Source organism: Amblyomma mixtum, chromosome 2 (assembly GCF_055824585.1).
Source record: "Amblyomma mixtum isolate Tamu chromosome 2, ASM5582458v1, whole genome shotgun sequence".
NCBI classification, from domain to species: domain Eukaryota; kingdom Metazoa; phylum Arthropoda; class Arachnida; order Ixodida; family Ixodidae; genus Amblyomma; species Amblyomma mixtum.
In genome coordinates this window covers 229,534,749-229,549,029 of record NC_143013.1, presented here as the reverse complement: position 1 = coordinate 229,549,029, position 14,281 = coordinate 229,534,749, and the positions used below count along the sequence as shown (strand labels likewise).

General features: G+C 46.4%; 1 protein-coding gene across 1 annotated transcript in view; it reads left to right on the top strand.

The window, feature by feature from the left end:
• Nucleotides 1-14,281, top strand: part of LOC149362861 (membrane metallo-endopeptidase-like 1) — a 45,813-nt gene that overhangs the window by 24,056 nt on the left and 7,476 nt on the right. The window contains exons 10-13 of the mRNA XM_089569833.1: nt 2,226-2,329; nt 7,585-7,640; nt 9,197-9,248; nt 13,376-13,443. Of these exons, the coding sequence (XP_089425959.1) occupies nt 2,226-2,329; nt 7,585-7,640; nt 9,197-9,248; nt 13,376-13,443 (280 nt within the window). The remainder of the gene's footprint in view (nt 1-2,225; nt 2,330-7,584; nt 7,641-9,196; nt 9,249-13,375; nt 13,444-14,281) is intronic.

Below are 14,281 nucleotides of genomic sequence, written 5' to 3'. Positions count from 1 at the left end.
ATGTTGGGTCAGTTTGCATCCCTATTACAAAATTCCTCGCTCGAAAAAGGAAGAGAAGGGCGGTCGCTTGCCTTCCGTTCCCCTGATTTTAAATCTGCCCTTGGCCGACAAGTGGAGCCTTTTTCAGAACCTTATACGCCACAATCAGAGTGGACTGATCATTCAACGAATAGTTCTTCCTTTCTTCGCAGCAAATAAGCGCGTTAATATTTGGCAGTGTCGATAAACTGCTCTCGTGGACGTACATTAACCGACTTCATTGCATATTTATTCTAGGTGATGTCGATTGAGCTGCCGTTTGTAAGTATGAGTGCTAATACTTTCTTGTGGACAGAGCGTGTTCGCGTGTGGACAGAGCGTGTTCGCGTGTCATTTCATCTCCTTTAATTCTGCGTACAAATGATATGTTATTGCTGCTGCCATTTTTTAAATTTAGTTCACTTAGTTCGAGAGGTCCCAGTATAGTGTTTCACTATGGGACCTCTATTTTTACTGTATATGTACATATGGGATGTCGTTTCTGCTGAAGGACGAATCCCAACATAAAAACGTAACAACTTTATTCGATTAGTGCTGGCAGCGGACGAGCATACAGACGCTACGCTCGTCTCGGTAGCGGAAGGAAAAAGCCCCCCTTCCCAGCCGGGCAGCCTGTTTTTGTAGCCACTGTCGGCGACGCATGCCTCGGCTGACGCAGCAGTGGCATCGTGTTTTATCGGTAATGCAGTCGTAGCCGTGTTACGCTGGGCCGGATGGTAACAGAGCGGAGGCTGCGCGGAAATATGCGCAGAGTGTGTCGCCACATATGTACCGATAAAATGTAAGCGCATAGTCATCCTGCATGCCTTTTTATTCTTAGTTTTTCTTTTTATTTTACTTGTTGGCCGTGTATCTGTGTTATCTAATATGTATTTGTTCTGCTTGGATCTGTAAGATGATCTGCAGTATGAAATAAATAAATAAAATAAAAATAAAATATTATCTACTCATTAAATTGAAACCTGAACTTGAATTTATTAATTTCTTCGAGCAAACCAAAAGATGCATGCTTAGAAAAATGAAAGAGACAACAATGCACTCGCGCTTTCCTACTGCTTGGGTGCATGATCATGTCCGCTCAGATCGAGAAGCAGCTTTTTAAGCTAGGCACAGCAGAATGACCGCGGCTGCTGGCTGAGACTTCTATTCGCCTTTTGCGTGTATCGGTGTTCTCGTCCAGTTCTTTGTTGACGATGCCTGAACTTTATGTCACAAAAACTAGCCGACAGTCCTTCTTAGTTAAGGTTCTTGAGAAATCTGGATCCCGTTAAATTAAACAGGTAATCTTAACCTCTGCCCTCGCTTTTTACTTTTCGGCTGCCCAAAACTTCAGCAGAATTTAATCTCAAACGGAGACCGCCTGGCCATGCTTTAGTAAGAGAAGGTTTCGTAGGCCAAGTGCACGCCGCCAAGAAACCCAGCAGCCGTGGTGACTCAGTGGTTACGGTGCTATTCTTCTGACGCGAAATACGTGGCTTCGATCCCTGCCGCGGCGGTCGAATTTCGATAGCGTCTAGAGGCTCGTGCACTGTGCGATGTCAGTACATGTTACAGAACCCCATGGGGTCGAAATTACCCGGATACCTTCGCTGCGGCGTTCCTCATAGCCTTAAACGATTTGGGGCGTTAGACCCCATAAACTACAGACACAAGCCCATTGCGTGCAAGAGCCATATTTCGTTATTATATTTTCAATTCTTTTTCTTTGATACTGGGGCTAGCAATAACACCCCTGTCGTAATAGGCGATTGTGGAGCAGAAGAAGAATAAATCGAGAAGAGAATCTATGCTGCACACTACGCGTCCCGTTCCCGTGAAAAGCTCAGGCTCTTCAAACCCATGCAGCCTTCTCCCGAAACCTCCCAGCGCTGTGACGATGTGGAAGACTCACTAGACGGTCATCTGAGGCAGTGGCACTAAAACAGTGCACTTAACTCGTAACAGCAGTAGCGGGACAATATAACTATTCCATTAGCTTTCTTTTATTTTCGGTTCTTGGGCGTTCCATAAGGCACCGCGACGCTATTATTATTGTCGGCATCAACTAGCCGGAGAAGTTCAAGATGACAGTGGAATAGAGTCGGCCGAAAAGAATTACCGTACCGTCCATGTTCGCCTGAGAAAGGAAGAAACAGAGCATCGAGTGGATGTCCTGTAGCGGTTCGGTTGCGTTCTTTTCACTGCAGACCGAGTACCAGGACACGTACGTCATCCTCGTCGTCAAGCTCATGGTTTCCGAGGCAGAGCGCGAATGGCAGAAGCTCACGTGGAATCGGCCAGAGTTCATCAAGTGAGTGCTCGGTCGAGGACAACCGCGAATCCGGTGGTCCACGAAAAAAGAGCACGACACTCTTGAATATCAAGGCGCGGGGAACGTTTGTTTTGACCAGCGCACGTTACGAACCACTATATGACAGGCTATTACAGACCTGAACGTCCATTTATGACCAGTAGAAAGTACCGAACAGTTTCCATGAAAGGTTAGCGGCGGAGTTCGTTTCCTTTTTCGCTGATTTAAGGCCACAGGGGTAATAAAGGGGATAATACCCGTGCCACACGGACAGACTTAATGCCATTAAGTGCTTACTGCCTTAAGTTTTAATGGCATTCATGCGGTGCCACACGCATAAATTTAATGGCATTAGCCGTACTGCCATTCGCGACCTACTGAGTTCGCCACAACTCATTCGCCCGTGCAACGTGTACTCTCGTTCCCATTCCACACGCAGAAAAGCATGCAGCTTTGTTAGTAACAACTTCCTAACCAGTAGGAAATGGTTAATTCTTAACTTTCAGTCAGATGAGGCATCTATACCGCATTTTCGATGCGAAGAGCGCCATTTTAAACAGCCTTATTGACAGGTACTCTCGACTTATGTGCTGACATGCGAGTTTATGCCTACTTTTTCGACTTGTAAAGCAGGAACAGCCGTATTTTCTGGAAAATCGTTTTTACATTACATTTGAACAACATTCCCGATATACTGTGCTCATTAAGAATGTCTATATTCAGATGAAACTTTTAACTACATTGCAAGCGTTATCGCCATCGTCACTTCCGATAATGGCATTAAATGTGGACGTGTAGCACCAACTCCGGAAATAATGGCATTAACAAACTTAAGGCCTTAAGCATTTACTGCCATTTCTTGTGCGCGTGTGGCACGGGTATTAGTCTCTACTTTAGGCCCCGGTTATGCGCTAGTGATCTTCAAATGGGCAAAATACTGTCCGAGATGAGCATATAAACATGCCGGCATATGCTGATAGACCTTGCCGCATGGAGGCAGTAACGAGGGTAGTACTCATGGTTTAGACAGGAGTTCTTAAAGGGAGACTGAAGCACTTTTTCTGAAAATCGGGCTGGCAGCGGCATCCTATAGTTTTTCATGCTGTATACTGGAATATCGCATCCAAATAAGGCAAAAACAAGCACGAATTGCCTTTTTTAGCCGAAATATGCGGCCTGTGCCGCGGGGCACGCCGCGCGGCGCGCCGCCGCCCGTGATTGGTCAAGAGAGGTCGTGACGTCACGTTGAGGACTGGAGAAGCTGCCGATGCGGATCCGGCGCTGCGTTGAGGGCAGATCGCAGCTTTCCGTGTCGTTGTAAAAGCGAATACGGCGAGCATTTTTTTTTACTGACCACCGAAGAATAGGATACTACAGTTTGCTCATTCCACGTATCGCCTGAAACCAAAAAAGACACAAGCAAAAAATTCTATGCCTAGCACAAGCATACGCCAGCGTCAAAGACGCGATGCAGACCTTGCGTAAAAGGTGCCAGCACAACATCGGCTCGTATTCTCGGAAAGGAAGGGGTGCGAACAATACTCAAGTCAATTACCACCACCGGACGCCTCCTGGCTCGCCCGGAAGAGCGTCATCCTAAAGAAAAGGCCCAAAGCACTGTGTACAAAAAATCCTGTTCTCAGTACCCGGCGTTGCAGGTTGGGGCAAGAAAGTATTTCAAGGAAACGATGAAGGAGCACAAAGTTGGTGTCAAAATTAGCGAAGCGCAGTGGCCAAGCACTGCGAGACATGTGACCACAAGATAGTGACGCAATCATGGTGCGCTGGAAACCAAGCCAAATACGCGCACAAATACGCTTCACTCCTGGCGCGTTCAGCAGATGCCAGAAAATATTAATCGCTGCCTCGGAAACGTTCGCTCTTCCTAGATTTGCAGTTTAGGTTCAGTGAAGTAGTTGCCAACTATATGTTTGTTTAAAAGCCAAGCTATAGCTGCAACTCGCCCGCTGCCACAACTTGATGAAGAAACCGAGTAAGGTTGCGGTGTTTTTTTGCAAAAACTCGGTTGGCATTCATTTCTCTCATAAATTTGCATCCGAAATCAACGTCGAACGCTTTCATTTTAATTGCTTAGCTAGGATTAAACGAGATGCCGCATATGAAGAGCTTCGATGCTTGCTTGCTTTGCTTTATTGTGCTTTGCTCTGCTTGCTTGCTTGCTTGCTTGCTTGCTTGGACACGTCGAACCGAGTATAAAATCACTAACCGAGCCTTGCTGAGCACGTCTCAGGTGGTCTGGCCGCACCTAAGCTGAGGAGAGCGACACATACTTAAGCCTCTATAAGGTTTCTTCAGGGGCTAAGTGAGCATGTTTCTACTTTTAAAAGAGGCGCTTCTTCGGAATGGTGACACGCCTCTTATGCGCGAGGAAATCAATGGAACTGTGTCATGGTTCAGCCGCGGCTTTTCGACAGAAATCTCCAGAGATCACACTAGGACAAGCTCTGCCTGTAGCCGCTCTTACGAAAGTGTTTCGAGCAGAGTAGCTTGCCTTAGTCGGCTTGAATTCTTCGTCACAGCAGCGAGCGTTTGGGCTGCGAGCTTGTGATCTTGCGGAAATCAGTGGAAGGCGACACAGTCGCGGCCGTAGTTGTTCGTGGACACGAACGCAGAGGAGTACCTGTTGAATCTGATTATCAAGGTTGGCTGACACGCTTTGTACGTCACAACGCACGCAGTATGAGGAACAACGCATGCAGCACGAGAAACAACGCGCGCTGAAAGCGCGCTCGGGTGCGCCGAAGCATCCCCGGCTCCTCAACATGACGTCACGCTGGCCGACATGGACGAGGTTTCCCTCTCCGCTGTTCCCGTCTCCTGCGCTCGCGCGGGGCGCGGGAAATTTAAACATCGCATTTTTAATTGGTGATTGCGCCACTGTTTTAGCCAAAATCGAAAAAATATTTTCACAGACGAGATCAGCAATGACAGTACTTCAAAACCCTAGAAGGTTAGATGATTCGAAAACCGCCTCAGTATCCCTTTAAGTTCGCAAACGAAGTCAGGTATGTGTAAATGGTAGCGCTACGCTGTGGTCTGTCATTGCGGCTAAGATTGTAGACGCCTGTAGTGAACATACTGCATTACATGACTACGCCCAAGAGTCATCATCATCAACAACAACTTGACTACGCCCACTGTAGGGCAAAGGCCTCTCCCATGTCCTTTACCCTTAGGAACAGCGGTTATCTTCTTTTCGCATTACATTTCTTTCCATTTCTTTCCAGGTCCATTTCTTCCTCTTGATTTCGACTAGGATGTCATTAACCTTCGTTCGTTCCCTCACCCACTCTGCCCGATTCCGGTCTCTTCACGTTACACTTATTTTTTTTCTTTCCATAGCTCGCTGTGTTGTCCCTAAATTAAGCTGAACCTTTTTCGCTAGTCTCCACGTTTTTTCCCGATAGGCGAGTACCGGTAAGATAAAGCTGTTTTCTCTTGAGGTATATCGGTAAACTGCCACTCATGATCTGAGAGAACCTGCAAAATGCACTCCACTCCATTCTTATTTTTCTAGTTATTTCACTTCACTTCCCCAGGTGGTCGAAATTTCCGGAGCCCTCCACTACGGCGTCTCTCATAGCCTTAGTCGCTTTGGGACGTTAAGCCCCATAAACCAAACCAAACCAGCGCCAGACAGAGTTCCCATCAACCTAAGGCTGGGTACTCTTCTCTGTTTTAATAAAATACAGGGAATTTATTGTATAAGGTTGCTTCACAGTTTTTAAAACGTCTTCGAAAGAAAATACCCAACAGACGCCGACGCTACGCTTGCAGTGGCGCCGCAAGCAGCAGCGATCGTGTCGGCAAAAGTGATAGCTGCCATCTGTGATAGATGTCACCAGCATTGTTATTGATATTATTTGTCGTACCACCATTACTGCCTCCGTAGGTCTTCTATGCGAGGCGGCACACATTGTGTTCGTAAGGCCACTACGCTGACTATATTTCTAGTTGTCGTGATCAGAGTTCGCAGACGCCGACTGCAATGAGAAAGCTATACTACCAATAGGGAAAAAAAGGTTTTAAACTTTTTTCTGTGTTTCTCAGTGCTACAGCCTGGTTTTCGTTTATTAGGGCAAAAATCTTTCGATCGTTGAAAAAAAAAAAGATCGTTAGATAAAACTCAGCAGACTGGCCCTTTAGGGGCTGCGAAACTCGACAAAACGCTTAGTATAACATAGAGTATAACATATTTCTACGAATGTCTGTTTCATAACCACAGCGCCCGAAGTAGACCTTCTGATACTTTTTATTTGTTTTAGGAAGTGTTCTGAATGCATTATGGCGACAACTATAAGTTGTGCTACATAAGATAAATTAATCTTTCACAGGAAAAAAAGAACCTATGGTACAGGCATCAAACAACGTCTTCTAAATGATTACCTGCATGCTTATGCTACAATGTGAAGAAGTGGTGCCGTATGGTGCCTGGGAGTTTAAAAACTTACATTGCGTATCCTCCTTCACCAATCAACCAGGACTCATCTGCACAATGTATAGTTTGTTTTCTCGGGCACAATGTTTCACATATTCGCGCAATAAATGTTAATTCTACCCTGCACACAAAAACTTTGGTAATGTGCTGATTAAGTAATCAATGACACAGCTTTGGGGCTATCACATAAAACAACTAATAGTATGTAAGCTGGGATGACCGCACAGAACGAAAATTGTGTCTACCTTCTCTTTACTTCGTTACGACTACCTCAGAACTAAAAACATCTATGATATTTTCTGCGAGCAAAGCTTGGAGAAATAGTAGTAGTAGTAGTAGAAGACGTTTATTCGGCCAAAATTTACAGGCCGAGCATATCGACCGCCTGGGCGACCAGAAGTCGCTGTTCTTCCTCCCCTTCAGCGCCAAGCCAGTCGAGCCAGGTGGTGATGGATAAAGAAGGTGGGGGGTAGGAACCCGACTGCTGAGCAGCCGGGCAATAGAAGAGGCAATGGGCAAGGTCCGCATAGATACAGGGGCAGTTGGGACAGGAAGGGTCCGATCGATAGCGATAGAGAAAGGCGAGACGGGGTGATGATTGCATTCATTTTAATGTGCCGAAGAAGGCGAGCCTCCGGTACTGTGAGTGATGGATGAGGGGGAGGGTAAAGGCGTTTGTCGAGGCGGAGCTCGAGGTAGACCTCTTTTATGGTGCGGCGAAATACGTTCGCTGTATAGTAAAGAGTCACGCAAATTGGGAATAAGCGCAGTGATTTACCTTACTCTTTTATTTCAGCGATGTCCCCTATTCCTCACTACAAGTTAATTACGACGCGATATACAACACAGTGAGTAAGTGAACCGTTTTTATCCATTGCTGGGATACGTCGCGCCACCGTCCCAGGCCCTGAAGCATCTACCTAGCGTAACTTCCTGCGTGCGTGTACGAAATCTGTTGCTTTACGCGCGAAATCTGTAAGTGACGTTAGGTGTCGCGCCTAATGCTTTGGGCTTCAAGGAGAAAAAAGCAATTTCGATCTTAACCTCTCGTATGATTTCATAAGACTGAAGGTAAACGTTATTTCACTTCACCTATAATACAGCTCTGTTTGCCATAATAACCAAAATATTTGCAAATACAGAAACGGTTCGCATGGCTGTTTTTGTAAGTGACTTGTCGAGGTAGACGTAAGAAATCATAAGAAAACCTTGCACATATAAAGAAGACTATATGCGTTGGTCCCAGTGGAATGGTTATCGCTGCATGTCTGTATACAAAGTGTCTGTCCTTTATGACCTCACGCATCTTACCCATGTTGTAATCCTTGCGAGTGGCAATAGTAAAAGTTTGGTTACTGTGTTGTGCCTCGATCTCTGACCTAAGCTACCCTATATCGGCTTATTCAGTGATTAGAGTCTCTTGCTGAGATAATGATGTAGAGATTGGCCCTACTATCCTCATGCCTAGCTGCCAGCGACTTAGAGGTCTCCGTCAGGAGCGTCACTCGTTCTAAGTGGTCGTTCTAAAAGGAAAATTTTCCCAAGAAAGCCTATTTACAGGAAGGTTGATGTGATCGCATCACTAGCTTCATCGCAACGTTGTCGATAAGATTCAAAAGGCATGCTAGCACCTTTTTTTCTGTTGTCCCCGGTGGGTAGCCGGAATTCAGATCCAAACTGTGTTTTAGATAAAAAAGAGCTTGACGGTTATCTATTTTTGTTTGGAAATAATTAGAAGAATATGAATGGGGTGCAGCGCATATGGCAGGTTCTCTCAGATCATGAATGGCAGTTTACCAATATCCCTCAAGATAAAAGCATACAAGAGCTGTATCTTACGGGTACTCACCTATGGGGAAAAACGTGGAGACTAGCGAAAAGGGTTGAGCTTAAGTTAAGAACAACGCAGCGAGCTATGGAAAGAAAAATGATAGGTGTAACGTTAAGAGACCGGAAGTGGCCGGAGTGGGTGAGGGAACAAACTCGGGTCAATGACATCCTAGTCGAAATCAAGGGGAAGAAATGGGCTTGGGCAGGGCATGTAATGCGATGGCAAGATACCCGCTGGCCCTTATACGGGTGACGGAGTGGATTCGAAGAAAAGGCAAGCGTAGCAGGGGGTGGCAGAAAGTTAGATGATCGGATTAGATTAAGAAGTTTGCGGGTATGCGGTGTCCGCAGCTGGCAAAGGACAGGGTTAATTGGAGAGACATGGGAGAGGCCTTTGCCCTGCAGTGGGCGTAGTCAGGCTCATTATGATGACCATATGTCAACTGCATATTACGCCATCAAGAACTCAGTGCAAGTGACTATTAGCCGCGTATTATGCACAAAAAAAAAGACAGTGATGTTTAAACAGCAGTTCCATACATTACTCGTTCTTCTTCTTTCTATTTCTCACTATGAAGTTGTTCCAGGAGGAATGCTAGAACCACCCCTATACACGGATGGCCTAAGTCCGTAAGTCGCCTGTGTATCGTCTGTATACCACAAAAAAATTATCCATCTGTATATACTAATCTAACAGGCTAGAGCTGCTACCCAGTTTCAGTAGGTCTAGTAGGCAATGTTACGGCACTCTGTAAAAACTCACACATGAGAGCAACTTTTCTCTTTACACGGAGTTAAAACTGTGTGATCCAGGAATAAGTGGAAACTAGAAATGAAAAAAAAAAACACAGTTCTCCGCAGCAGCATAGCTATATAAAACAATTCTCCAGCCCATGCTAATCAGTGGCTCTCCACCATATGTATGTATGCATAACGCCGAAAAAGCTTGAGCCATCATAAGCACGTCCTTCGTAGAGCATATGGATTGCATCAGGGAAGCTGGAATCATCATGGAGAACTACTAACTTCGAAACGGAAAGAAATTTAAGTCTTCTTGTGTCGATTGTTATCATCGACAGACTTCTGTAGAGCTGCGCATGGGCCGCCGAAACTTTAATCAAAGTGGCCGGCTGTGGGCAGACGTTCAGAACCATTGGATATACCGGGTGTCCCAGCTAACTTGAACCAAGGGTTTAAAAATGAAATATTGGGGTCAGGAGAGTGAAACTACCTGCATATTGGTGACAGGCATTTGGCGCACCACAGGAAATTTTTTGTATTGCAATTACTTAACTAGTAATTAAGATAATTTTTTTTAAATTTTTAATATTGACTTTAGACACTAAGTGTGATTCGCAAAGTTGGAGAGCACTTTCAGAAACCCCCATTCCATTATTCGCCATAAAGAAAACCTTACGTGTACCTCTTTTTTCGAGCTCGAAAGAAAGCCCGCGAAATACAAAAAAAACCACGTGACGAGCGCATTCGCGCGCCGCGATCGTGCTGCTCTCAACCGTGCTTTCAGTGAACGAAATCAGCTCCGGTATTCATTCGGCGGCCCCGTTTCAAAGGCAGGCCGATATCTTGGTGGTGGTTTCTTCGGCCGTGTCAGCCAGTTCGCGCGTGACGGTGTAAATTGCAGCGAGTGCGCTGCGCTTTGCAGTCGCGATAAAGACTGCCAAGCTCGAAGTTTTCAAATGAGAGGAGTTTTATTTGCCAGTTGCAAAGAAAATAAAAGTGGCGGTTTATGGCTTGGCTGTGCGGCGATGACAGCCGTGGCATGCGGTTGTCCTGACTCCATTTCATTTCGGTTTCTTACCAATTATAAAAAGTGCTCGAATAGGTCACCTTGTGCGACGATACAGCTATGGCATCTTGTAACCAAATCAGCCGTTGCATTTCGTATGACAGCCTCAGGCATGTTTAAACAGACTTCCGTTATTTTGTCTTTAAGGTCTTGCGGTGTGGAAGTTGGTGTGCTGTACACCTTGTCCTTGATATGACCCCACAAAAAGTAGTCCAGAGGTGTCATATCAGGAGACCTGGCTGGCCAGTTCACGGGACCTAGTCGTCCTATCCATTTCTGCGGGAACGCTGCGTCGAGCCAGGTCCGAGCCTTGGCGCTGCTGTGCGCGGGGGCGCCATCGTGTTGAAACCACACATTTGTGGCCCTGGCGAGCGGTAGATCCGAAAGGAAGTCGTCAACGGGTCCTCTGAGGATATCATTGGTGTAGCGATCTGCTGTCAGCGTCTGGTCGAAAAACACAGGCCCGATCAAACTACCGTCGAAAAGTCCACACCAAACACTAAATGACCACTGGTACTGGTGCTGCGTCTGTAAAACCCAGTAGGGATTTGAATCGCTCCAGTAATGAGCATTGTGCAGGTTCACCTGTGAATTGCGCGAAAAACTAGCTTCGTCACTCCATATCACTTTGTTCAAAAAATCCGGGTCGTCCTGCATCTTTATCAGAATCCAATTAGCAAAATCGGTCCTGTTTTGGAAGTCCCGTGGCAACAGATTTTGATGAAGCTGTACGTGGTACGGATGCAGGCGGTGTTTGCGCAGTATTCGCCAAACTGATGACCTGGAGACTCCGGTATCCTCGCTCACGCTGCGCACGCTTGCTTGGGGTTCCAGAGCGAACAGCGATAAAATATGCGTCTCGAAGTCCTCGTCAAAAACAGGTGCTCTGTGTCGTGTGGACGTAAAACTGCCCATCCGTCGCAGCGTCTCGAAGGCACGCAGGATCGTTACTGAACTTGGCCGCCTGCCTGGGTGCCATTGTTGCATAAGGTCTGCAGCGCGCCTTCTGTTCCCATGACATGCACCTAGAGCCAGAACCATGTCTGCTTTCTCTTCATTTGTAAACGGCATGTCTGCAGTGCTAGTAATCACTACACCAAAGATTCAGTCTCGCATGAGAGTGGCATAAGAAGAGCACACGACAAACTGTGCTTCACCGCTGCTTCCAGCTTTCAAAATCCTCATTAGGAAACTGCAACACACAGCCGCCAACACCTCGCGGCGAAACATTATTCCCTGTATTTCTCTTTTGCTTCTGAGTGACAAAGCAGACTCGCCATCTCAGTATCTTATCAGATTGGGACTAAGTCGTCGTCGCCGGGTGCCAACTAGCTGACGCGGACGAAAAACCCCCGCCAAGATATCGGCCTGCCGCTGCAACGGGGCCGTCGAATAAAGGCCGGAGCTGATTTCGTTCACTGAAAGCACGGTTGAGAGCAGCACGATCGCGACGCGCAAATGTGCTCGTCACGTGATTTTTTTTGTATTTCGCGGGCTTTCTTTCGAGCTCGGAAAAAGAGGTACACGTAAGGTTTTCTTTATGGCGAATAATGGAATGCGGGTTTCTGAAAGTGCTCTCCAACTTTGCGAATCACATTTAGTGTCTAAAGTCAATATTAAAAAATTTAAAAAAATTATCTTAATTACTAGTTAAGTAATTGCGATACAAAAAATTTCCCGTGGTGCGCCAAATGCCTATCACCAATATGCAGGTAGTTTCACTCTCCTGACTCCAATATTTCATTTTTAAACCCTTGGTTCAAGTTAGCTGGGACACCCGGTATGCTGAACCATAAGCGGAGCCCTGGTTGGCACGCGTTTCTGTATGAGGAGGGTCCCCGTGGCACGCTTTTCCTTGACAATATCTAATAATGGGACATTTTAACACATATTTAGGGAGTGCACATTAGAAGCTGTTGCTTGCCGCCTGAATGATACAAACCTCATTTTTCACGGCAATCAATTTTGTAATCAGCACGGAGTATAACAGCTTCAACCACACAGTGATCTAGAATAGGAAACTATCCAGGGAACGAAGAACCAAGAAGCCAGGAAGCAAAAAAATAAGCCGGAAAACCAAACGAAAAACAAACTCTGCCATGAGGGGACACTTACGCTTCGTCTTATGGGTATATGGGTATGACGAGATAGCATTACCGGGTCCCTTCAATGGCCTGTGGTCTTCTCTGTGTATCACTTAGCAGACACAGACACAGTTTTCTTTCACCAGCAGTTAACGCTTAAGACTGGGAGGTCATACTCTCGTCTCTGGACCCGACATCGCAGCTTGCTGCGGCGTTTCGGGGTGCCGACGTCATGAACAAACGCCAAATGAACGTTTCGACGTAGAGTGGGGCCATGCGGTGGTCCAGGGACCGAAGGGGGGTCTAAACGCACTTTCCTCAATAAAGTTTTTCTGTCTCTCTCTTAAGAGCACAATGCGATGCCTTTAGAGATCCCTCCCACACAAAGTACTCTTTCGCCTGCAGGTTCTGCTTACATTCCCTTGCATGTGGAATTGGTGCATCTCTAATTTCGATTCATAAATCGCGGGGAGTACTCATACTATATCTGGCGCAGTGGTGCAGTGGCTCTGCGTTGCGCCACTGCCCCGGCGGCACCACTGCCCCGGCGAGTAGCTGCTTCAAACAGAGCCGCTAGTGGGGCTTGTGCGACTCAGGTTGCTCTTTCCGAGCAATCTATCATTAATTTAACTGACACCTGCCACGGTGACACCTGCCACGGGCAATTTTCTCTCAATCATGCCATATCGCATGAGGTGTAGTGCCATGGTTGGCAGGTGGCAGTTGGATTTAATTAAACTGAGTTACTTCTATTCCACCTGCCACAGTGTGCACTTTGTTCACACCTTGGCGGGCATGTTGCGATGACGTCACAAGGTCATTTTGTTTTCCGCTTGGCTTTTTTTTTTTGCTGATTTTTCACGCAGGGCACTCAACTTCGGCTCTCTTGGATTCCTCATTGCCTCCAAGATGATGAGCTCCCTGATCTTTGAAGGCAAGTGACGGCTTTCTGACCTTTCTAGCCTGCGAAAAAGACTTACCAACAACCAGACACAAGAGAAAAAAATTGATCAGGAAGAAAACCCCACGCAGATATCTACCACGTAATAATAGGTGGCAGACTCAGAGAAACGTAAACTTGTCGCACTCTTTGTTACTGCTGTTCGCTTCCCCGCTGGGCGACCGCAACCTGCGAACCTTTAACGTGCACTGTCACTCCGAACACAGGCAGCGGAGTTTTCTTCATTTTTGTGCTCACACAAGCGAGGCTGCGCTAACTTATGTTTCTTAAATGCGGTCTGACATCACCTTAAAGCCATCGCGGATGTCCTCTCTGATTGGCTGAGATCATTCTGAGTTCCGGAAATAACGTCACGTCCTGGTGCCACGAAGAGCAATACAGAGGTTTACCGCTAAGTAATATAAAGGCATAGGAGAGGGAAAGAACAAACAGGTGCAGAAGAGGGTGCGCAGGACAGACAACGGGTGTACCGAAAAATAGGTGTAGATGCAAAAGAAGTCAAAAGACTGTGCTAAGGATCAAAATATTCCGGCACCAGCAAGCACTTAGTGAAGCACATGGAGATATCTCTAGCAGTTATTGAAATGGATGGTATGCACTTGTGCCGCTATTACGTATGAGTAAGCAGTAGGCCTTGTGATGGCGGCAGCTAATTTTTATTTGTACGATGAGAGTCATGTAATAGTTCACGGCATGTTTAATCACATTTTGAAGTAGAAACGGTACAATGACCGACCGGCGCCGAGTTTAATTTACACTAAACGATGTTTCAAATCCAAGAAAAGACCGAGAATACTGCCAGCTTTGCTTA